We start from the raw sequence: 23,125 nt of genomic DNA on the forward strand, positions 1-23,125 counted from the left end.
AGTCTGGAAAAAGGCAGTAATTTTATTAAATCCTGAGATATAATGTGAGTGTACAATGGACCAGATTAGTAAATATTTTCTGAAGTGTTTTTTGCGGGGGGAAGTAACATGGGTCCAATCTACCATAGTGTACACCTCAGTTCAGTTTCTAAGATAAAGCACTCAAGGTCATGTCCAACATTGCTGTTCTGCAAAACTGAACGTTTCCCTCCAGCCCCCTTGCATCAGAGGCAGATTAAGGGCGCCTAGCGGGGCACCGCAACTATGAAGTAGTGAATTGATCAGAACTGAAGGCTAGAGGTGGGGCGCCAAATTTTGGCCTGGCACAGGGCACTGCTGAAATTTGAAATACCGAAGTGCTTGTACACTCTCAATCTGCTCCAGATGAGATTTTGAGAGTGCAGCAGGAGAGCAAGGGATCTCCAGTTGCCTGAGCAAAACTCCATAGGTGCAGCATTGGACAAAACCCTCATTCAAAGTTGGTTTCACAGCTAAACAATGCAGACATGTGAGAACTCCTAAATGTGGGGGTAGGACCACACAATTTCTAAGGCCCTAGTAAGACCAGCACAGCTTATGTGGAACAGCTGCTTCAAGGAGAATTACACAGACTCTTACCAAAATGCCATGTTCAAAAATTGGACACATGTGAACTCTACAGTTAGATAATCAATACCATTCATTAAAATCTCATTTTTCAGTTTTATCTACTGGGGTGTTGGAGAAAGGCAACATAAGACAGGAAACAGAATGTACTACTACAAAGCAGTTTATTGAGCAGCCTAGTTTACTTAAGTACTTCTTAAACATATGACACTTTGGAGCCTTAAGAGTTTAAACCATTACACCATTCTCTTTTCTACTCAGTTTGGATGGAATACTTTGTACCATAGAATTCTCTTAGCAAAAAAGCCAAGGATACATTCTGTAGGCTAAAAGGTAGCTCAAGGTTTCCCCACATTTTTTGGCTTACTCAGTGAACAAAACTTTTCTAGCCAGTCTTCCAGACCTTAAACCACAACCTAGTGGAGGAAGATTTAAAACTGAGCCAATATCATCCTGTTGTAATATTAAAGCCCTAAGAAAGGCAGCAGGTTGTATAGTTAACTCCTTTCGGGCAAAACCACTGCCCTAAAACTATGCAACCTACTACCTCTTCCTAGGAACCCACCACTTCTTCAGCAATCCTTCAAAAAAGAAAAGAAAAAGATTAGCTGTAGTGAAATACAAACTTTATATAACATAAGGTAAGATGCTGTATCACAAATGTATGTGTTCAGTTACTATAGAAGGTGAACCACTTGCTACGTAAGTACAAAGCCATTCACTGTTAGTCCTTTGTTATATCATTAATAGTATACACACTTAATATCCTCCCAATTAAACTTAAACAAAACACTTGGTTTTTTTTAATCCAACTCAGATCAAACCAAGTGGCACATATTTTCAAGATGCAGATACCTGAAACGATCAAATTAATGCTGAAAAATAGAGTTACATTTAGTTACAGATCTTCTGTGCAAATCATTGCATTTTTTTTTCCATTAAGAGAGGTCCCACCAAGGTTGCTGGTAAACTCAGCAAAAACACTGCAGAATTTTTACTCCTCAAGGAAGGCAATAGATTGTATAGTTATCTCCTGAAGAGGGCAAAATAACTGCCCTACAACTATACAATCTACTACCTCAACCTGATAAGAGAAATAGATTTAGAAGGGTTCTATTTCCAGTTAATTTGTTCTGAGTCTACCTGCCCATGGACTGGATCCTGAGACTTACTTGCAGATGGGGGCATCTTTCATCTTCTCTCACCTGTGCTTCACAAAAAGCCTTTCTGGAAGGATATCCTAAACAGTGCGGAACAGGGCACCAGTGGGCCAGCCCAATACAATTTGCTGCCCTAGACAAATGATGATACAGTTCCATTTCATATAAAGATCCAGCTGGACTGGCAGGCACATCTTACTTCAGTATTGTTGCTGGAACCGTTTCCTTTATTTCGCCTAGGGCAGCAGACTAGCTTGAGAAAGATGCCTCAACTTTGCCTATTAGCTCAGAGAAAGAAAAACAAAATCATTGGATAAAGGCACACTTTGCACAAGGTACCTCTGGCCAATTCAGGTCTGCTCCCCACATTATAGTTCACACCTTTCGGAAGGCTCCCTGACTCTAAGGAGGAACAGATGGTGAGGAGATGATAGAAGTCCCTTTCCACAAGCTTCTTTCCATTCATGTTCCTCAGGATCCAACTCTTTGAGTCCACATTTCCTTGACAAGTGTGTCCGATTAGCCATCATTATAGCCTCCCAGTTGTAATTGTATAGCCAGTAACAAAGCCATACAGATATCACTGATGATTGTCTGCCTCTTTAGGAAAGACAGTAGACTGTATAGTTATCTCCCAGTGGTGGGTATGACCCTAAAAACTATACAACCTACTACCTCATCCCACAGCGCAGGTATCTTCACTTGAGGTATGTTGATTATGTTATTAAAAAGAACAAGTTTACCTGAATGCTTCTAATAGGTCAAGTCATTTAAATACTTTTTAACACACACACACACACAACAAATAGCTGATGGATAAAAGAATGGTTAAACCGTAGACACTTCTCTGGATAGCAAGATTAAGTAGACTGTAAATGTTCAAGCAAAGGAACTACAATACAATATTCTTCTTCCTGTTCCCCACTCAAACCTGAAATGAGGAAGAAAGGTTAATGAAAAACCTTCCAAAAAAATATAAACATCAACTATATGGTAAGTGTCATAATATTATACAAGTAGTGCAGGAAATCAATCCTCCAGCTTATTCTAAAGGAAGATGCAGTTCAGAAATCAATACTGCCTATACTCAAAGAATTTGACAAGTGAGTTTTGGAATGTAATTAAATGCAACAAGTTTTTTTGTGTTTTTTTTAGTTTCCTATTTAGGCTTTGGAGGAAACCGGTTTCTGTTCAATGAAGTCAGGGATAAGCAATTAGGAAATATTATCCCACATTTTTCTAATGGCTGAATCATACCAGCACAAAAAGAAGGTATAATTTGGTTTAATTTCTCTTTACTGCTTAGAATAGAATGATGTTGCTATCTTATTTGTGGGGGGGGGGGGAGTTATTAGTTATAATGGCTTGAATCCAGAGTTCCCATTAGTGGAACTCTATCCACAGGATACACCCACTGGAAGATGAGGGGGCAAGATGATTTTTTTACTATTCCTTCTCCTCTCCGAAATTCTAGTTTTCAGAGCGCTTCTGGAACAGTGGAAGAGGTGGTGCGAGGTTACAAAGACTCAACAAAAATTACCTCCTCTTTCTTCTTTGGGAGCCTTCTCTGGATATTCATCCCTTGCACTAATGTAAGGAGTTCTCCCATTCACAGAAGAAACAGAGGCAACCCACTACCCTCAAAGCAAGGAAATATAACATACACTTTAAAATAAAATTTCAAAATTTCTAGAGCATTATATCACAGCAATATCTAAATCTCTAAAAGCCTACTCCATATAAGTAGTACTCGGAACAAAAATAATTGGAATCATTTATCATATGCAGTTAAATTGACTTTTAAAATGATTAATTTAAAGTGTGATTCAGTCACATCTCCTTACTGAACAACTGCTTTTAATTAAAACATCTACAATTTCTTGTGCATTTTCTTAAATTGTTCTCATTAGACATGCACAGAAATTGAAGCACTGAGCCTTGATGATGACTCAAATAATAGTACCTAAAATATTTAAAGCAATTCTGTATTTTTGTGTGGATAGCAATAAAAATTTTCAAGTCTCCCTTTGCAGGTGGAGAGGGAGGCCCATTCCCAGAATAAAAGTCCCATCCTAGCTGTTATGGAGAGGACTATCAATATTAGGCCTCCACTGTCAGTACTCTAAAGGCAGAAAGGAAAATGAGGGAGTGTTCACAGGGCAGATGAGAAGAGGCACTGATCTGCTAAGACCAAAAAAAGCCTACTGCCATCCCCACATGCCCTGGGAAGAAGATGGGGGAAGTATACCAATGGAGACACACCCAAAACAGGTTTACTGGCAGTAGCAGTGGAATAATCTAAAGTGGCTGTGAAACACTCACCATTTGGATTTCCCACAATACTCTAATGTGTTTCTCCAAGAAATTTAACAGCAGTAGGAACCAGGCTGTTAGAAACAGTGGATGCAGCACTGGTGTCATAATCTATGAGTTCTGAGGCAGATGCCCAAAGTCTGGACTAAACCCAACTCACATTAATTAATTCACGTTAAAATCAAAAGTAACCATTTGGCCCTAGTTTGCCTTGCAAAGTTTTACCCTGCTTTGCACTAGTTTATTATTTCTTGAAACACACATAATTTAATGACCCAACTACTACTGTGAAAGCTGCTATACAAACTTTATTCTCCAGTCTTCTGTTTAGCTTATCAGTTCCAACCCTGCTTAGTCAGAGATGGAATTGTCTCAAGCACCCTATATTCAGTTTTGCAAGTTCTAAAACTGAATGAACGTCTCCAGCATCAAAGCCAATTTTATTAAGTTTACATAGATCAGCACTTGCAGATTAGCAAAATACAAATTTTACTGCAGTGTAGCACTACAGCAGCCTTCCCCAGCCCAGTGTCCTTCAAGATTTTTTGGACTCTCAATGCACATTGCCGCCAAACAGCACACTCATTAGTCAGGGACAATAAGTTGTACCTGAAACAGTTGGAACACATGGAGAACATCAGGTTGGCAGAGGACTGTACTACAAAATGCATCAAGTATATAAAAGATATATCACTAGCTCCTCTATACTGTTTATCAATGCCATTCATAAACTCAATTTTATCTGACCTAACGTTACGCAGATTACACTTTCATCTGATTAATGTCCATCAATGAAATGTAGTTTGGTACTATCAATTTTATCAACTAAATATAAATCAAATTCTAAAGAAATAAATTGCTTCTAACAATCTACAGTATGTTTATTCAAGTATCCCAGAAGGCAGTTGTTTCCTGAAGTCTATCATCTCTGAGCTTCCTTCCCTTCTCCTGAAACTTTGTGCTTTCTGTCTTCCCACACACAAGACAGCTGGAGAAGTTCAGCAAACTGCTTAACAAACCAACTACCCCCAAGGATTTACAAACCCCATAAAACGGTTTCCAAGTACTTTCCTTTATCATCTTCAATGCCAAGTCCAGCCACCACATCTGAGGCTAATGTTTCTCCTTCCTCAACTGTAAAGAAGCAGATATTATTACAGACTGTCAATCTATATGGTCATATTTTCCTACCAGTGCAATTGATGTTTTGCCAGAGAAAGCAAATGAGTCGCTTTGCAACCTTTCTACCTACCCACAAATGGGATACAACAAGGAATGCAGCCCAGCAGCAGAATTGCAAGGGACAAAACACACCCGCTCCATATCGGGAAGAGGTCTGTAGCTTTGGAACATGTAGCTCTAACAACTGCCATAAACCACTATCTAAAATTGGGAATTTGAGGATTAAGCTGTGCCAGAGGTGCCACCTTCCAAAACCGTCCTACCCTTTCTCCCTCCTAACCATCAGCAACTCGGTGGTAAAACAAAGAGAGTCAGCGGCCACAGCATGGGAAAGCCACTCACCTTCCCCGATTTCCAAAGTTAACATACATACCGGTACATACACACACATACAAAGTTAATGCAGCCTTCCAGCCCCCAAGGACATGCAGGAGACCACCCCGCAGTCCCGCCCTACTCTGCTGCCAGTCTCAGAACGGGCATTTGATGCCGAAGGAAGAGCTACTGAGGCCCTAGGCCGGCGGTTTACTCGGAGGTAAGCCGGCGGGCGCACGATCCTTGCCCTCAGCCTGCGATGCCAGGCACAAGGGAGGGAGGAGAACGCGCGGGAAGAAGAGGCGGCGCGCCTCGTGGTTAGGGAGCCGCTTGCCAAGAAACAGCCCACCTCCTGCTCCTCCCCTGCCTCCCTCCCTCCCTCCCGTCCACCGTAGAAAGCCCCGGGGGGGGGGGCGCCCGCCTCGCAGGCCTTTCTTCGCCTAGGGGCTCTCGGGGCCCAACGTTCCAGCCAATGGGAGGGAGGGAGGGAGGGAACGTTGATGCGGCGAGGGGGGGGCGCAGGAGGATGAGCGCGAGAAGGAAGCAGCGACGGTTTTCGGCCGGCAGTAGGCGGGAAAAAGGGGTGCCGAGAGGGAGAGAGACGGGGCGGGGCTTTCCCCCATCTTACTCGGGAGTCCCCGCCGCAGCATCACCTCGCGCCCCACCCACTTTCTCTCTTCTCTTCCATCCCGCCCTCACACAAGCCAAGGTCTCTCTCTTGCCCACCGCGAACTTGCTACGGGAAGTGACGCGACACGTACAAGCCAAGCGCCCTCGGCCAACAGCAACCGAGGGTGACCGCCGAGCAGCCAATCGGCGGTCGCTTAGTGGGCGGGGCTTCCCGGAGCCTCAGGTTTGTCAGGGAAGGCGCGGCGGCAATGGGAGGGGTGGAGGGGGAGAGAGAATGGAAGAGAGCGGGGAAGCGGGACAGAGAAGCTGACGGGGAAGGAGGAGGCGGAGAGGATCTGTGACTGGAACGCGGAGAGGGAAAGCGGAGGTTCTGTCCCACTCCTCCGCAGCGGGGAGCTCGGGGGTAACCTGAGGGGCTCTTCCCTCTCCCGCGCGCACGAGAACAGCGCCGGCTCCCTCAGTGGAAAGACCGCTGCTGCTTCTTCCCTCAGCGCTCCCTCCCTTATTCCCCCATTTCTCTCTCACACACACTCCGGTACCTGCAGAAGGATGACCCAGCGCCACCCAAGACCCGGATGGAAGAACCGCCGTCGATGGTGCTGCTCCTGCAGCAGCGCTACCGCCTTTCCCCGCAGTGGATCACGGGAAAAAAAGACTGATGACGCCGCCGCCCCCCCCCCACCTCGGATGAATGGAAGAACTCCGCCCCCGCGGCGTGTGCCGAGTTAAGGGAAGGAGCGTGACCCGTCCGTCACCCACGCTTGCCCGCTGTCATTGGAGCACACAGCCCGTGTCCCCGCCCTAGTGCAAGATCGTGTCTTCTGATTGGAGGAGTGCGGGCTCCTGTGTCAGCCTACCCTACCTGGTTGGTGCTCAAATTCCTTGGCCCCTGCTCCGCCCTCTCCTAATGGGAGAGCGCCCTCGGCTTTGCCCACTCGGAGGGAACGAGGACTGGCCGGCGAGTCACGTACTGCCTTCTCGCCCGTCCTCTCTGCGTCCTTCCTCGGAGCTAAAACCCGCCCACCTTCCTCTCAAGTCCGCAGGCGTCAGAATTGATAGCTGCCGCGGCTTTGGTCTCACTCTGACAAAGGCTGCTGGCAGGCGGCTGTGCTGAGGAGGAGTTAGAAGCAGCCGAGGAGTCTCGCGGAGCCTTGACCAGGGCATCGTTAATAGACACGACCTTATGCATGTTTCCTCAGAAGTGCAGTGAAGAGAGGCAGCTTTAAATTTGTTAGCCTTTCGGGCAGTGCAAGATGCTTAGGCTGCCGTCAGTGAGGAATCTAAATGGTCAGAGGTGATGAGGGTTGCAGGCCAACAGCGTCTGGTTTTCCCATCTCTTCTGTTGTAACTTGCTTAAGGATAAACTCTCTTCCACTTGCCTAATCTGTAAGGCAGTGGCAAGGGGTGGGGAGGGTGCCAGCTCTGCCAGTGTATTGCAGGAGAATAATTCTTCAGCAGATAAGACTTTGCACTTTCATACGTTATACATTTTGAGGAGGATTTCTGTTGTGTCCATTCTTTGCACCTGGTATTTAAAAGATATACAGCACCACCTACAGATTACCTAATACATGGCAAATTCGGAGATTGTAAAGACACTCTGCATATGCAGGGTGTACCACATTTATGGGCTCAATTCTCATGGTTAGTCTAAAAGTTGGTGCTCTTCCCATCCTCAAACTGCATGACTTTTGCGCTTTATATTTCATGCTTCCTGCCAGTGCTCTACTTCAGAAACCAACATTATTTCTTAGTTCCAAACTCACTTCTCAGAATATGGGATTTTGACTGCAACCTCATGAAATGAGGGAACACAAACTATTGTGGTTGGGCTTCCTTGATTTACCTCCTTCCCCTTTTTTTGCAAAGTGCATTCCTCCACCCCATATATTAAATTCCATTTTCCCTCTGCCTTACTTTAAGTTAATTAGTCGTTAAAGTGAAACCTTGTAGCCTGGCATTATTATCTGGTTATGGAGAGCTGAACTGCACCTGTCATTTCCATGTGAAGCTCAATGTGCCCCATCGATCTTACCAGCAGTTCTGTGGCATTTTCTGTTATTGATTATGAGGTGTTGGCTCACTACTGCAGAATTGTTGAGAGAACAGAGTTCTGAGAATTGCAGAAAACAAGGATATAGAATCGGGAACAGAAAACATTGGATTGACAGCAGGATTTAGTTTAGGACTAGGACTGGATTTGAGCTCAGGCCAAGACATGGACCAGACAAGAAAAAGACATTAAAAAGGCCACTTATGTAAACACTGAGAACTTCAGGATGATTTACTATTCTCAGCATCTTTTAACATATACTTAATAGCCTCAACCCTTGAGGATAGATGCAAGAATCAGCAGGCAAAATGAACTTCTCTGAAATAGCTCCTAGGGGAAGCATACAAGGCAAGAGAGAACAAAACTAGTATGAAGGCTCTGTGATCCACAATAGGTGTGAGGTCTGCCTCCTCAGATCAAGTAGTTGGGCAACTACTTGCCCAAAGAGCAAGGAGTATGGCTACCTAACCATACCCGCTCCTGAGATAATTTAATACAAATTGTTACCTTCATTCTTGTCCCTTGGGTGAAACTCTGGACTGCTTCAAATGCGTAAGCCGCACTCTTGTGTCCCTGCTGGGACCATTTCATTACATGAACTGCTGTGTCAGTGCAGGAGTGGGTTAAACTACAGTACTCTGAATTGTTGGAAAGCAAGGTAGTGCAACTACAGTTCTGTTTTCTATCACAAGAGGGAGCATGAGTCCCAGATTGCTGAAGAAGTGTGTATCATAGAATCATAGAGTTGGAAGAGACCACAAGGGCCATCGAGTCCAACCCCCTGCCAAGCAGGAAACACCATCAGAGCATGTAGCTGCATGTATTATGCTTGCATGTAGAGAAGAGCTTGTTCATTAAGGCTCATGCCTTGGATCAATTGTGTTAGATGTGATGAGCTTCTGGTCCATAGCTGTCAATGTTTCCCTTTTTTAAAGGGAAATTCCCTTATTCCGAGTAGGATTCCTCGCAAGAAAAGGGAAACGGTGACAGCTATGTTCTGGTCATTTAAGATGAATGTTTCTGATTCAGACTTGAAACTTGAACCTTACCTTAATAAGAACTATAAATACCTACATGCAGAAATATTCTCATTTGCGCCTAATTTTGGAGATCTATATTTGAGACGAAATAAATGCCCCTGTAAACTTCGTTGCCAGAATGAGGCGAGATAATGCTTTATATACTAAGCAATATCATTTTACTTCACGTTAGTAAATTTTGCTGATAGTATAAGCCAAATTATCTTTTGGCTATGAAATTATAGCATTGGTGACAAATTGGTACAATAGGAAAATTGTTTCCTGTTGCCATATCACATGCTGAACTAGAGAAAAAGAATTTTTAATAGAGTAACAGGTAACAGTATATTTTTGGAGTGGAATATTTTTGTTCACTGAATATATTAGTTTGAGCCTATCAATAGATGAATGGAAGCTGACTCAACAAGGAGTGACAATTAGTCACTATTGAATTAATAGAACCTCTATTTCTGTTGTATATACACCATTGTTCTGTACCTTGCCCAGTCATAAAAGTAATCTACAGTAGTAATGCTTTCGTTCTAAAATATAGTTGCTCATATAATTTAAGGGGTTTTACTAAACTGTCAGTAATTTAAAAATAAATATTTGAAATAAGTTGTTTTTAAAACTGCTTGGTTCATTTTTATCAAACAGCAGACTAAGTACTGTACTAACACAGCAGAACACAGATTAAGACATGGAATCTGCTGTTGTGGCAGAGTGGATTGTCCAAAACCTAGGCTACTCACTCTCTCTCTCAATATGGATACTTGCCACTGTTATGACTAATTGCTTAACAAGCACTTTACAGTTATTTTGCAGCTGTTGCAGCAATGTTTGTAATAATCTCTCAGGTGATCACTTTACACATAGAGGACCAAGGATTCTTTTTCAAAAAGGAAGAAACCCTATATCATTTTAATCCTCTCAATCCAGTATTTTTATGCCCCAGGCCACACTACTGCTACCTAAACATATCTGTAATTTTGATATTTTTCCATTGCTGCTCTTGCAATCCATAGATCTTTCAGCCTTACAACAGTCTAGTGAAGTAGATCAGTACTCTGTTGTAGAGGGCGGAGAATTGAAGTGGAAGAATGGCTTGGATCCCCAGGATCTGGCTGGGGAGGAATCAGGACAGGGCGGTGCAGGGGGCTGCAACAGTAAGGGGCAGAAGGGGAAAGTCCTGTTCTGTGAACATGAACTGTGTTACATTCATAGAAGGTATATTAAGAACCAAGCCAATGATGTGTCCATTGCCATAGATAAGGTAGGATTTATAACTAGGCTTTTCAGCTTTAAGTATAAAATGCTAGCTAAAAGATCAGGTTTACTGTCAACAGTAACTTCCATTCATTCTGCCACACTTTGGAAATAAGAGTTGTGTCTTATCATGACCAGCATATTTTTCATGAATAACACACTTACATATAAACCACAACTTCTAGTTTTGAGATGCATGCAAGTAGTAATCAAGAAAATATAAATTGCATTTTAAATGGAAAATTAATTTATGGATGTCTGCAGCATTCATGTATTTGAAAAGGAGACCCAGCTCTGGAAGGCACAAATAAAACAAAGCTTGATTTACGAAATATATACGCTATATCTGATGTGTACAATTGTGCACACACAAAAACAGTCCCTTCTCCCCCCCCCAAAAAAAAAAAAATTATTACGCTGTGGTTAAGAAAGAACTAAGACCAAGTGTTTTTCATACAATGCTCAGAGATACTTCAGTTTTTCAAATTGTGGTTTCATTTTGTGAAATACAGGACATCTGTAAGAATAACCATCAGTGACATTTTTGTGACTGCAGCTATGCCTCAAAATGTGTCATTTGCACCTGAAAACCTTGGCACCATATGTTTGAGACAATAATGAGTTGGCTCACTACAATTTCAATGTTCCCTTCACCAGTAAATCACTACATCTGTCTCACTGAAGACGTAAACTCACTAACAGAAAACCATTTTGTTGCCTCGGATCACCCAAAGGGAAATAAGTAGCAAATGTTGAAATGCTGAAAATGTTGTGTGGCTATGATGTTGCAGCCTATGACTGACTTGTCTATTTCTTTTGGAGCTGATTTTATCTGGCATTCTACAGTTGCTGCTAATGATGAGTATTTAAGCACTTTGTGGTGAGAATAAAAAGTCTATACTGACCCAAACGTATATTTTAATTTTGAACATCTCTTCCACTTTGCATTCCACATTAAGATCACACTGAATCTTGTGTGGAAATGTCCTAAAGCATATGTGAAATGAATTCTCTTTACTCAAATTTATCTGTCAAAATCAGTTTTCTAGAAGCTTCAAGGTCATAGTCCTGGCTATGGAAGGTTCTTCTAAGCAAAGTAAACACGAGTTGTAGAGAGTTTGGGTTTCTAACAATTAGTCTACAAGTTAACTAGTAAGGCCAGATGACAGCAATATTAAAAGTACAATCCTGTAGCCATTATTTAAGCATTGTTGTATCCTCTTGAATTTTACCAGTGACCTTTTTTTCCAAACTTTCAAATAATTATGTAAGGGTGATGATGATTAATTAGCAGGGCCCAACACAATATGTGTCAAATGCCATGCCATGTGGTTGCATCTATAAATATTTTATTTGCTAATGAGTAGTGAAAATCGATTAGAAGAACATTTGTTTGTTTCTTTTTTTAATAAATTATTTTGCTCTTGGTGGTCTTGTTTCTAAAGCTTTACCTATTCCATGGCTTGCCTTGATATTGATTCTGTTTCCAATTAGATGTCATTCCTATTTGGTGTACTATTGTTATCCCTATGGGAGACATTTTGATTAAGATCTTGCTTTGTTTCGTTTGCTTTTTGGAAAAAATCCATTAATTTTTCGTAGAAGGACTCATTAGACATTTCTTCAGAAAAAGAAAATGTGGGACATTCTGGCCTGAACACATCAGGGAGCTCATCTGACCTTGTAGGTGTTTCATCAGAATTAGAGGAGACATAGTTGTTGATATGGGTGGCTTTGATCAAGTCTTTAAAATATTGCCCAACGGAAATATGGTAATCTTTTTTGTTTGGGTATAAGGAATTTCCTTTTGCAAGTTTCTCTATCTTGCTTCTGAGTATTTTATCCTCTTGAAGAAAATGCACTGAATTTGAATGCTGTTCCAAGAGAGTTTTCATTTCTTGATAAAGGTTTCTTGGGACTTCAAGCTCATTTGCCAGCTGCTGAAGGTTTTCTACTTTCATAGAATACTCTTTGCCTAATATTGCTTTGAGTTCAGTCATTCTCCGTCGGATCCCTTTCAGTAAGCCTGCTCCAGTGGCATCAATAACAACCTTGACTTCAGCAGCAGTATCCGTAAGTTCATTGATCAGCATTTCAATTTCCTGTTGAAGTATGATATAGAATTTCTTAGTAATTTCACAGTACAATTTAAAGTACAATTTAAACATTTTTAAAACTACTTCAGCTTCATTATTCAAAGTAATTATTGGTAAATGGTAATCCCCAGATACATTGCAAAGAAAGCCCTATGGCTTATATCGAGGATATAATAGCATAATCTTTTCTGGAGGCATCTATGAGTCTCTAAAAGACTGTGCACTCAAGTTCTGCTACTGAAAAGGCAGCATGCTGTTCTTTAACAAAACAATCACGAGTTAGCTAAGAAATTGTACTCTCTAGCCACCTACAGTCAACTGTGACTTTGTGCAGTCTGCCTATGTGGTTGCCCATATATATGGGAATGGCATACGGTGACAGAAAATGTATAACATCTTCACAAAAGGAGAAGGAAAAGTTGCCAATATTTGAGAAATCTTAACTTTATGCCGCTGTTATTGTCCTCTAACTCAAAGACCAGAATAGTCAGAGAAGATGAAGAGAAGAAGTGTGTTTTGCTGCCTTCGAGGAAGAATCCTTGGACTCGCAGGGCTGGGCCAGTGAGATGGATGCAGGGGGGTATGCCTCACCCACCAATCCCTATTCATATCCAGTCCCAAGAAAATCCAGAAAGGGACTTGAGTTGTGCTTCCTGACAGCTGTCCCAAGTGTCCAAGAGCTTTTATTTATCCCCTTCCCTTGTAACACTCAATGAGTTGACTTCTATGTCCCCAAGGTGTTGCCTGGCAGTGACATTGCTGCCTTGCCAGTTTGGTTTGGTTTTTGCTTCGAGCCTCCTCCTAGCTTTGCAGATACTGCTGTTTTGCTTCTCTCACATGGGGTGGTCTGAGGTAAGGGGGCAGCAGCAATGCAATTACATTTCTCATGGGTTGATATTTTACCATAACAAAACTCCAAATGGCTTTTAATGAAGGCGCTATGACACTAGATCTGAAAAGGGGGGAAACATCACTTTTCTGGCCCAAAGTAAACCACAAATGTGGTAATGTACACTGCTCCTAGTGTTAGAACAATATGGTCATGTAATCATATTGTTCGTAGTTTCACAAACAGACACCCAGTTTCTTCCACATCCAGTTTCACCAGTTCCTCCTCTCCTAACTGTTATAATTCAGGCTCGGTCAGAGGTATGTGCCTATCTCTCCAGGCACCGGCTGAATTCTTTCGACCTCCCTCCGGCGACTCCCGGCAGGAAAAACACACGAGGTCCGTTCCGGCGATTTTCCTCAGGCTGTGAGAAAAACACACCAACTGCTTCTCCTCCTCCCTGCTCCCTGCATATCCCCAGGGAGGGGAATCAGACTCAGACAGAAATGTATCTACATTGCTTTTATTCCTGTCTTTAGCAGTTATACAGTAAAAGATGTCTGCTCTCTTCAACAAAACAGAGAGAAACTCAAACTCCACCCATGTACATCCTGTACAGGTCATATGACACACTCTGAGCTCACATCCTGTGCTCAATAAGGAGAATGGACTGCCCCTTTGTTTCCATGGCAACAGTCACATACATCCTGTCTGGCTTTGCAGCCACAAGCAGCTGACTGAGCTGCTGGAGCCTTTGCTTGCTGCAGCATTGCTGCTTTAGAATAACATACTCCCCCTAAAGTATCAATGCGTGCTGCGAGCAAAGCGTCATCCAGAGAAGAAAACAAACAGTTGTTATACTTATAACACTCCCCTGTTGTTTCAGTTCCACCCTTGGAACTACACGCCACTGGTTTTACCAATGTACCTCTCTGGTTGTGTGACTTCCAAGGAATGAGTGCTTCTGCATTACCTTGGTTAGCAACTCTCTGTTGTGCCTTTGTCTCTGACTCAGACACAGCTTCAATTTGACCTTGGTCGTTTACAACAGCAACACATGCAATAGCTAGGTTGGCAAACTCTTTTGAATACCTCCTGGGTGGTACACCCTTCGTTGCTCTCTCAGACCTACGTAAGAGGTGCTGCTCTTCTCTGCTTTCTGGTTCAGCCTCTGAACTCTCTGGAGAACCAGTACTAAGCTTAATCAGTGGTTCATCCTCCTCTTCTGAGGGTCTAGTCATTGTGTGAGATTTCTTCTCAATGACTGTGACAACTGAGCTGTCTGAGCTATCGCTGTCATCATCAGTACTACTGAACTCAATAAAATCAACATCATCATCATCAGAATCATCATCATCACCTGTGGGAAATGTGTGAACAATCACTCGCTCCTGTTCAGGAGCACTCTCTAGAAATTTTGTGAGAATCACCTTACCAGATTCAGACAAAATTACTCTGTAGAGACCCTTTTCATAACCCACAAAAATGCCTCTGGCATTCTTTACTCCACCCGGAGCTTCTGTTCTCACATGAGATCCAAAAACCTTGAAATGGGCAACAGAAGGTTTTCTGTGGAACAGTTTCTCAAAAGGAGAACATCCCAAGTCTTTTGAAACCTTTCTCAACCACGTGTAACAAAATGACATTAGTGACTCAGCCCAGTACTCATGTGGCAGATGTGAACTAAGCAATTGCGCTTCCATTCCCTTTTGCAATTCTTTGTTCACCCTAACACAGACACATCTGTTCCAAGCTTCTTCGGAAGCTGCAATTTTGTGTCTTATCCCTTTCTTCTTCAGGAACCTCTGGAAATCCTGTAAGAGAAAAATTGGCTTCTCATCTGTACAAAGACAATCTATGTCAGCATCATGCATATTTTTAACTTTGTCACAAAACTCTTTAAACCTTTCTAAGGCTTCTTTCGGTCTCTCCAAAAGATAAATCCAGACAAAACCTGTAAAAGAATCAACACATATTAGGTAATACTTTGCATTGCCTCTAGATGGTGCTAAAGGACCAATCACATCAGCATACAACCGCTGAAATGCCCTGTCGACCCTTGAGGTGACCTGCTTGGCGTTCTTCTTGGCTACACCTGCAAAAGAAATCATGTTAGAATCACAATTCATGTAATCACTTTGATCAAAAGTCAACAAATACAGTCCATCTTTCTCTTTGGCAGAAAGATACAACTCTCCATCTTTGTAGATCTCGCAGTGTTGATCATCATAGGACAGTTTTAGTCCCTTCTTGGCAATCTGCGAAACGCTGAGCAGATTGTACTTCAACTCTGGAACCAAATAAACATCGTTTATAGTCAAGTTCAGACTTTTAAGATACACAGTCCCAGTTCCGGTGGCTTCCAGCTCTTGACCGTTGGCTTGTTGTACAACGAAGCTTTGCTTCTTAAACGACGAAAACAAATCCCTACGATGGGTCATGTGAAATGTGCAACCAGTGTCAATGACAAAAGCGTTCTCCACATCTGGCTTGGTTCCTTTCGACATCAAAGCCTTTGCAGGCTTCGCCTGTGACTTGGCATGACTTCTGCCTGACGCCTCAGACTTCGTGGAGCTTCCCTTGGCTCCTTTGTTCTGACGTGGCTTCTTGCAGTACCGCTGAAGATGCCCAGTCTGCCCACAATTGAAACATCGAACAATGTTCAAAGCTACAGCGTCTCCTCCAGTAGCTACAGCACTGGGGGTGTCTGAACTCCGTTCTTCCCTCCCCCTGTCCTTGACTTCCAGGGCGGCAAGTCTGTCATGTTCGTTCAGCACGACGGCAAAGACCCTGTCCGACGTTAGATCAGCTGCTGGGAGAGACCCCAGCTGACTGGCAACCGTTTTGTAAGTCCGATTCAGGCTGTTGATCACCATGAAGCAAAACACTTCCTCCTGCAGACGGAAATTGCGTTCCACCATCTGCTGACGCAGAAATTTCATTTCCGTCAGGTGCGCTTGAACATCTCCATCAGGCGCAAGCCTCAGGTTAGTCAGCTTTTCAAAATACAGCAACGCTGAAGAACCTGCATCTCTCTGATGTGTCCTTCTCAGCGTGTCCCAAACATCTTTCGCGTGCTCTAAATCTTGTATATGAATAAGCTGAGAGTCTGACACGCACAGAATTATAGCAGTTCTGGCCTTCACATCCTGTGACTCCCAAGCACGCGTTGGTGCTGCAGGGATGGGGTTCTCAATCACCCCAAACAGTCTCTGATTCTGCAGCAGGGCCTTCATCTTAATAGACCAAGATGCATAATTGGCACTGGTCAAGAGGGGTGGAGAAGGCAGGCCTCCCCCTTTCTTGGCATCCATTTTGAGTCCTTGCATTGACTCTCAAACACAAGCCTCTAAAATCCAATAGCTGGCTTGCTCACACTCTGTGCACCTGGCAGCTCTAACACTGGCTGCTTGGAAAGTCCCTTTCAACAGTTCCTTTGTAAGGGCCTAGTCAAAACACGAGCTGTTTTTGCCTCTCTGGGCACAGCCTGACATCCAGCCCTTATCTTGAAACTGGCCTGCGTTGCTAAGCAACCACATTCCTTTCCTTGGACAGGAAAAACCACAGGAATGTTTGGAATGCAGACTCTTCTCTCTCGGAGCTGTTTTTCCCAAACGTTGCTCCCATGAAGCAGAGAATTCATCCATCTGCATTCACACTCTTAAGCCCGAAAATCTCATACCTGGGCTCCGTAGCTTGGCTTTCAGCTTCTTCTGGTCAGCTTCTAGCTGCAGAGAATCAGCCTCCATCTCAGGCTTCCATGGAGAGGGATGAATACAGTAGCTCTGCTACTCCTTGATGCAGACTCCCATGGATCGTAGCAACCATCCTCTGCTACCACTGTTATAATTCAGGCTCGGTCAGAGGTATGTGCCTATCTCTCCAGGCACTGGCTGAATTCTTTCGACCTCCCTCCGGCGACTCCCGGCAGGAAAAACACACGAGGTCCGTTCCGGCAATTTTCCTCAGGCTGTGAGAAAAACACACCAACTGCTTCTCCTCCTCCCTGCTCCCTGCATATCCCCAGGGAGGGGAATCAGACTCAGACAGAAATGTATCTACATTGCTTTTATTCCTGTCTTTAGCAGTTATACAGTAAAAGATGTCTGCTCTCTTCAACAAAACAGAGAGAAACTCAAACTCCACCCATGTACATCCTGTACAGGTCATATGACACACTCTGAGCTCACATCCTGTGCTCAATAAGGAGAATGGACTGCCCCTTTGTTTCCATGGCAACAGTCACATACATCCTGTCTGGCTTTGCAGCCACAAGCAGCTGACTGAGCTGCTGGAGCCTTTGCTTGCTGCAGCATTGCTGCTTTAGAATAACACTAACTAGTCTGTAGAGTAGTAGCCAATTTCATTCATTCTTTCATTCAAAAGATGTTTCCCCCACTCTTCAGCTGGAAAAGTTTCCAGAGCGGATTGCAAATCAATTTTGAAAAACAGAATAGCAAAGTCTCTGCCCCCAGGCCTACAGACTAAAAAGACATGACACAGAGAGGTTGGAGAGGGGAGACAAAAACTAGCAAGCTCGGGCACTAAATTGTGTTGCCAAGATCTTTCAATGGCCAGTTTTCAGTGGACATGGATGAGGCACTGGGAGTTCCGAAAATAGGTCAGCACTGGACTGGGTGAGGGCTACAAGTGAATCTCAGTCTAGATACAAAAGGAGCACTATGTGGATATGACAACACACCCAGCCCCAATTAGGATCAAATTCACAGGGGTGGTGTTAGTTCTGGTCATTGCTCTAAATGGCCAGGTGGCTGCCATGGCTTTTCATCAACTTAGGCCAATAACCTACTTGTGGCCTTAGAGAAATCGTGGCCACATTTATCTATACTCTGGCTAGACTACTATATGTGATGTCTTTGAAGGTAACTTCTCTCTTACAAACAGATTAAAATCTGTTCTTATAAATAGTCAGGACAATTTTACCCAGCACACTAAAATTAACTTGTTAACCTGGTATCTGTGTTGAGTGTCCATTCAGAGGCGTTAAAAGTGTGACCTTTTGGAAAAGAACAAATAGCATACTAGCTATAGCTAACACTGAAAGTCCTATAAGTCAGGGTCAAACAAGAAAGACTATCAAATTATTATTGCCTTGTTGGAAATGTAAAGGGGGGGGGGGAATCACTCAGCATGAAAATTAAAAATTGTTTTTGTTAATGCAGGTGAGATTTTTTAAAAAAATATCAAGCTTCTTTTACTGCACCTTCTTAGCTTGTTCAGCATGTTCAGATTGTTGGTTTACCCAATCTAAATCTTTGATCAATCTCTTTTTCCTCTCTGAGTAAACTTCAGATAGTTTTGCTACATTGTGGGACTCATGCTCTCCAAAGAGTTTGCAGATGGCGCATATCGGCTTATCATCAGTCAGGCATACCTGGATGAGAATGGGCAACGTATGTCATGTTATCGGCCAGCACAGCAAAAAATTTACACCACTTTTTAAGCATCTAAATAAGACATTGCCTCAGAGCTATGAACTCTGTTTCTGTTGTTAAAATTAAAAAGACTCATATTTTATTTTCATTTACTCTTGCACCAATCTAGTACTCACTGAATTATATCCTGTAATCTTGCTGCAGGAAGATAACTATTATTATTTTTAAAGCACAAATGACCTTCCATGTTTGAACATGGAAGCACATATAGTTCAAATAAAGAGCTGTCTCCAACCAAGTCATATTGAGAAAAGACCTGTTGAAATAAAGGGATTTAAGTTAGCCAGGTCCATTGATTTCAGAGGGTCTACTCTGATTATGGCTTAGCTGAATACAACCCACTCTTCTTTTTTTAAGCAAATTGATTGTTAAATGAGGAATGAGGTTACTCGCTGTGAGGGAAGGGGGTGCAGATAATGTTGGTGCTTGCTGCTTTCCCCTCCCCCCCATTAAATGTGTTGATTAGGATCTGGTCTTGTACCTGGGTGCTACAAAGGCATTTGACCTCTAAAGGAACAATGACACCTTTTAAAAAGGTCACCAAACTGTGTGGGCACAGTCAGGAGGAGCTCTGGTGTCGCAAGGAGTACCCAACAGGTACAGTATGGCACAATGCTTGCATAACGTCGAGATATCACTTGAAAAAGCGGTGGCTATGTTAGCTGCATAAATGCAATAGACCACAACTGGAGCAATTCCTTGGTGCCTGGATGATGTTCAGCAGAGAACACTTTCCCCAGCCTGACGTGTTTTGCATAGTGTCTTACTCTTACCCAATCTAGAGGATCATGTGAATTTCCATCATACTGGAAGGGGCAGGGCGAGAGCCCTCACTTTTATAGTTAACCAGGGCTGGGCCCCACTATTAGAGTGTGGTGACTGTCTCAGGCAGCAGAAACTGGGGGACAGTGCTGACAGGCCCAGCTGTGTCCAGACAGTCAGCTTCTCTTTCATAAAATCGTAAGGCGCCATAATGTATTTTGCCTCAGGCAGCAGAATGTCTTGAGTTTGCCCTGAAGTAAATATGCCTTTTAATCAGCCAGCATCAGATTTCTCTTTAAAGAATTGCTTTTCTCTTTTTATCTGATGTGTTGTTATTGTTATACACTGGTGCGGTATTTTGCAATGTTTAGCAGTTTATACATATTCCAAATTAACAATTGAAAATAAAGTAAAGCACTGCAGTTAAGTTAGTTTCTTTAAGGAATAGGAAAAAAAGGAGTGGTGGAATTATACCAAATTCATACGCTCTCCATGTTCTTCACATATTTGGGACAATTGGTCTTGTTCTTTGGCATGCACATTTTCAAGCTCATACTTATATTTTTCCAAAATACTCTCCACCAGAATATTTCTTGGCAAGCCAATGATTCCTCTCCCTCTCAAGGGTATGATCTGAAAGTGAGATGAAATCATCAAATGCATCCTGTAACATTTTGCTTCAAAGGTTTAATGTGGGGAAATGACGTAATTGTTCTGTACCCAGATTTTCTATCGATCAACATAATGTGAAGGTAAATTAAATGCTGCAACTATGCGGTATGCATATCAGTTTCTTTTTAGTACTACTGTATGTGTTTCCTTCTGGGTTGCCACTTCTTGTGAGCTAAAATGTTCCTTATAAATGATTGGAGATGTCAATTTAAAGGTAATAGAGATAAACTCCTGATCTACATGATAGTGGGAGCAATAATAGAAATTGCAAAACACAGGAAAACCAAGTGAAGTTCCATATTTACAGGAGCAGCTACACAAAATATTTTATGCCATGATAGGGAACAAGGTAGGGAGTAATGACACACTCTCAACTGGGCCAATTAAGGGCAATTCCAGTTTGTCATGAAATGTGGTCTTTTGCAAATAGACTATTTGAATGATAGATTTTTAAAATGTAATGTTAAAATGTGGCAATTGGTGTATGTATTACAGTGGTACCTCGGGTTACAAACACCTCGGGTTACAAACAGTTCGGGTTACAGACTCCACTAACCCGGAAGTAGTACCTCGGGTTAAGAACTTTACCTCAGGATGAGAACAGAAATCGTGTGGTAGCAGTTGGAGGCCCCATTAGCTAAAGTGGTACCTCAGGTTAAGAACAGTTTCAGGTTAAGAACGGACCTCTGGAACAAATTAAGTTCTTAATCAGAGGTACCACTGTAGTTAAAACAAGCTTGTTGGGCATGCAAAGTGGGGAGATAAATGTGATTCTATTTTTGGTCCTTTCTTGCCTGTGGTTATATATTTTGTACATGCCAATTTGTAAATGTTGGGTTGTATCCACTGCAGCATATGCCCAAGGGGGGTCCCCTGTCCCCTGCTCCCTACAGTGGCTCTTGCTGTTACCACAAAAAGCTTCTTCATGCCCAATATTCTCCGATTCCTGCTCCCACAGGTCATGCAGGGGGCTGAAGTGAGGTGGAGAGGCGCATGGAATCCCCCTTGCCTGAGCACTGCACACAGGCACACTGCACTGCACATTGAACACAACCCATTAGGAATGAAAAGTCATACAGATCCCTGTGAGCTTACACCGAGTTTACACTGCAGCTCTAGAACTGCTACATGAGGAATGTCGCTATCTGCAGAGGCAGTATGTTTCTTGCGATAGTGCTACTGCTATATATGTCTGCCCAGTTGCTATACCTCTAACTGCCGGCTTCTGCTTTAATATTTCGCCGTTCATCTTGTAGCGTGAATGTGGGCAGTCGGAAACCCACTCATACTATCGGAGAGGGCAATCTGTAAGCAGATTGCAGAGGGCAAAACAAAGCTCTCTCTAACTTACTTTTCTGCACATTGGGCAGGAGAACTGTCCATTGACATGGCTACAGTTCTGGCTGATGAGGATCTTCTCCAGGCACTTCTTGCAGAAATTGTGAGCGCAGGATAGGACCAGCACGGGGGGAGTGAACAACTCTAAGCACACCGAACATGAAAGCACCTGTGCTAATGCCTCCATGACATGGCTGCACTCAAAAGAACGGAGCCTCAACTTGCCTTCTCTTCCAGCAGCATTCTCATTTAAGTTCTAGAATGGCACTGAAGGCCTTTCCAGAGGCATGTCACAGAAACTCCATAGCAACATAAAATCAATGGTGTCACACTTTTGCAGAAGACCTTTGAGAATTGTGGTCTGTCATTGCCAAACCATGGAAACGCTAAATTCTCAGTATTTATGGTCGCATCCAATGCTGTTCCCACTCAAAGTAAAGCTATTGAAATTAATGGTCAGGACTTAGGTTCATTCGTTCCAATGGGTCTACTTGGAGTAGGACTTCACTGACTATAACCCTTAGTTTTCTGATTTCATTTATTAACTTAAAAGAATGAGATTGGCTTATATTCATCATGTGGCGTTGACCATTGCTGTGGGCCTGAAACTGACTTTGAAAAGCAGCTTTTGAGTGTTGCACTATTGTTTGAAAGTGCCAATACAGTCTTGACCAAAAGACCAAGTCCCAGAAATGCAGGTTCGTGTTTTGAGAGCTCATTTGCAGATCGTACCAAATATATTTCTTTAATAAGGAGTTTGCAACTTAAGCTCAGGTTTTAAGTTTCCTAGCTTTTTGCAGTTGTCTGGCTAATGTTTCAATATTTCAGATATTGGTTCAAATTGTCCTCATTCCCATACTGGAGCAAATGCTTGCAAGCTGCTATTATAACAGAATTGTCTCTCCCTGAATCTGTTTTCCAATTCATGAGTCAATAACAGTTATAAGGCCTTCTCACTAAGGTTCATTTTCACTACTTCCTCCAAAATTAATAGCATCACTGTTAACAATAGTGTCAGAAAACCTCTGTGAGAATTAACAAAGTCGTTCTGATGGTGGTGCTTCATGTTCAGCAGATTCATATGCTTCAACAGAAAAGTGCTGAAAACAATTATTTCACATTTCTTGCAAATACCTCCCAATCCATTTAAATGCTGTCTCAATATTCATATTCTCCTGGTGCAGTAGTGATGTTACAAGTTTAATATATTCCCAGGACGTTTAGCATAATTTCAGTAAGAAATACTGTAAAGGACTACAGAACCAATCAAACAATTCAATAGTTTGTATTTATTTGGCCAAAGTTTTTACAAGGGAAGGATGCACTGATCAATTTGCAGTTTTAAATTCACCTCAGTATCTCAGTAAAGCCAGATGAATTTCTTGTTAACATCTTAGTGGTACATTGTGGGGGTCAGGTGGGATAGCT

At 42.6% G+C, this 23,125-nt stretch overlaps 1 protein-coding gene across 3 annotated transcripts; it reads right to left on the bottom strand.

Moving 5' to 3' along the window:
• Positions 1-753: 753 nt before the first annotated feature.
• LOC307209699 (tripartite motif-containing protein 54-like) lies at positions 754-21,934 on the bottom strand. 3 transcript variants are annotated; one of them, XM_079965076.1, is made up of 7 exons: positions 21,711-21,931; positions 20,162-20,320; positions 18,694-18,864; positions 6,746-12,646; positions 4,954-5,213; positions 3,307-3,400; positions 754-2,697 (listed from the first exon to the last, which is right to left on the bottom strand). In XM_079965076.1, exons 1-4 carry the CDS (start codon positions 21,882-21,884, stop codon positions 12,035-12,037), a joined length of 1,116 nt encoding a protein of 371 aa, XP_079821202.1. In that variant the 5' UTR covers positions 21,885-21,931; the 3' UTR covers positions 754-2,697; positions 3,307-3,400; positions 4,954-5,213; positions 6,746-12,034. The 3 variants fall into 3 exon arrangements, with proteins under 3 accessions (XP_079821202.1, XP_079821203.1, XP_079821204.1); XM_079965077.1 differs by having other exon boundaries at positions 3,307-3,405; XM_079965078.1 differs by lacking the exon at positions 20,162-20,320 and having other exon boundaries at positions 21,711-21,934.
• Between the last annotated feature and the right edge of the window lie 1,191 nt (positions 21,935-23,125).

This window comes from Podarcis cretensis, assembly GCF_951804945.1.
Source record: "Podarcis cretensis genome assembly, chromosome: 2".
Taxonomy (NCBI): Eukaryota; Metazoa; Chordata; class Lepidosauria; order Squamata; family Lacertidae; genus Podarcis; species Podarcis cretensis.

Coding starts and splice junctions, on each gene's coding strand:
- LOC307209699 (XM_079965076.1), bottom strand. CDS start 21,884: ATGGAGGCATTAGCACAGGTGCTTTCATGTTCGGTGTGCTTAGAGTTG. Junction 20,321..21,710: donor CCTGCCCAATGTGCAGAAAA/GTAAGTTAGAGA, acceptor TCTCACTTTCAG/ATCATACCCTTGAGAGGGAG. Junction 18,865..20,161: donor ATGGAGAGCGTATGAATTTG/GTATAATTCCAC, acceptor ATTCTCATCCAG/GTATGCCTGACTGATGATAA.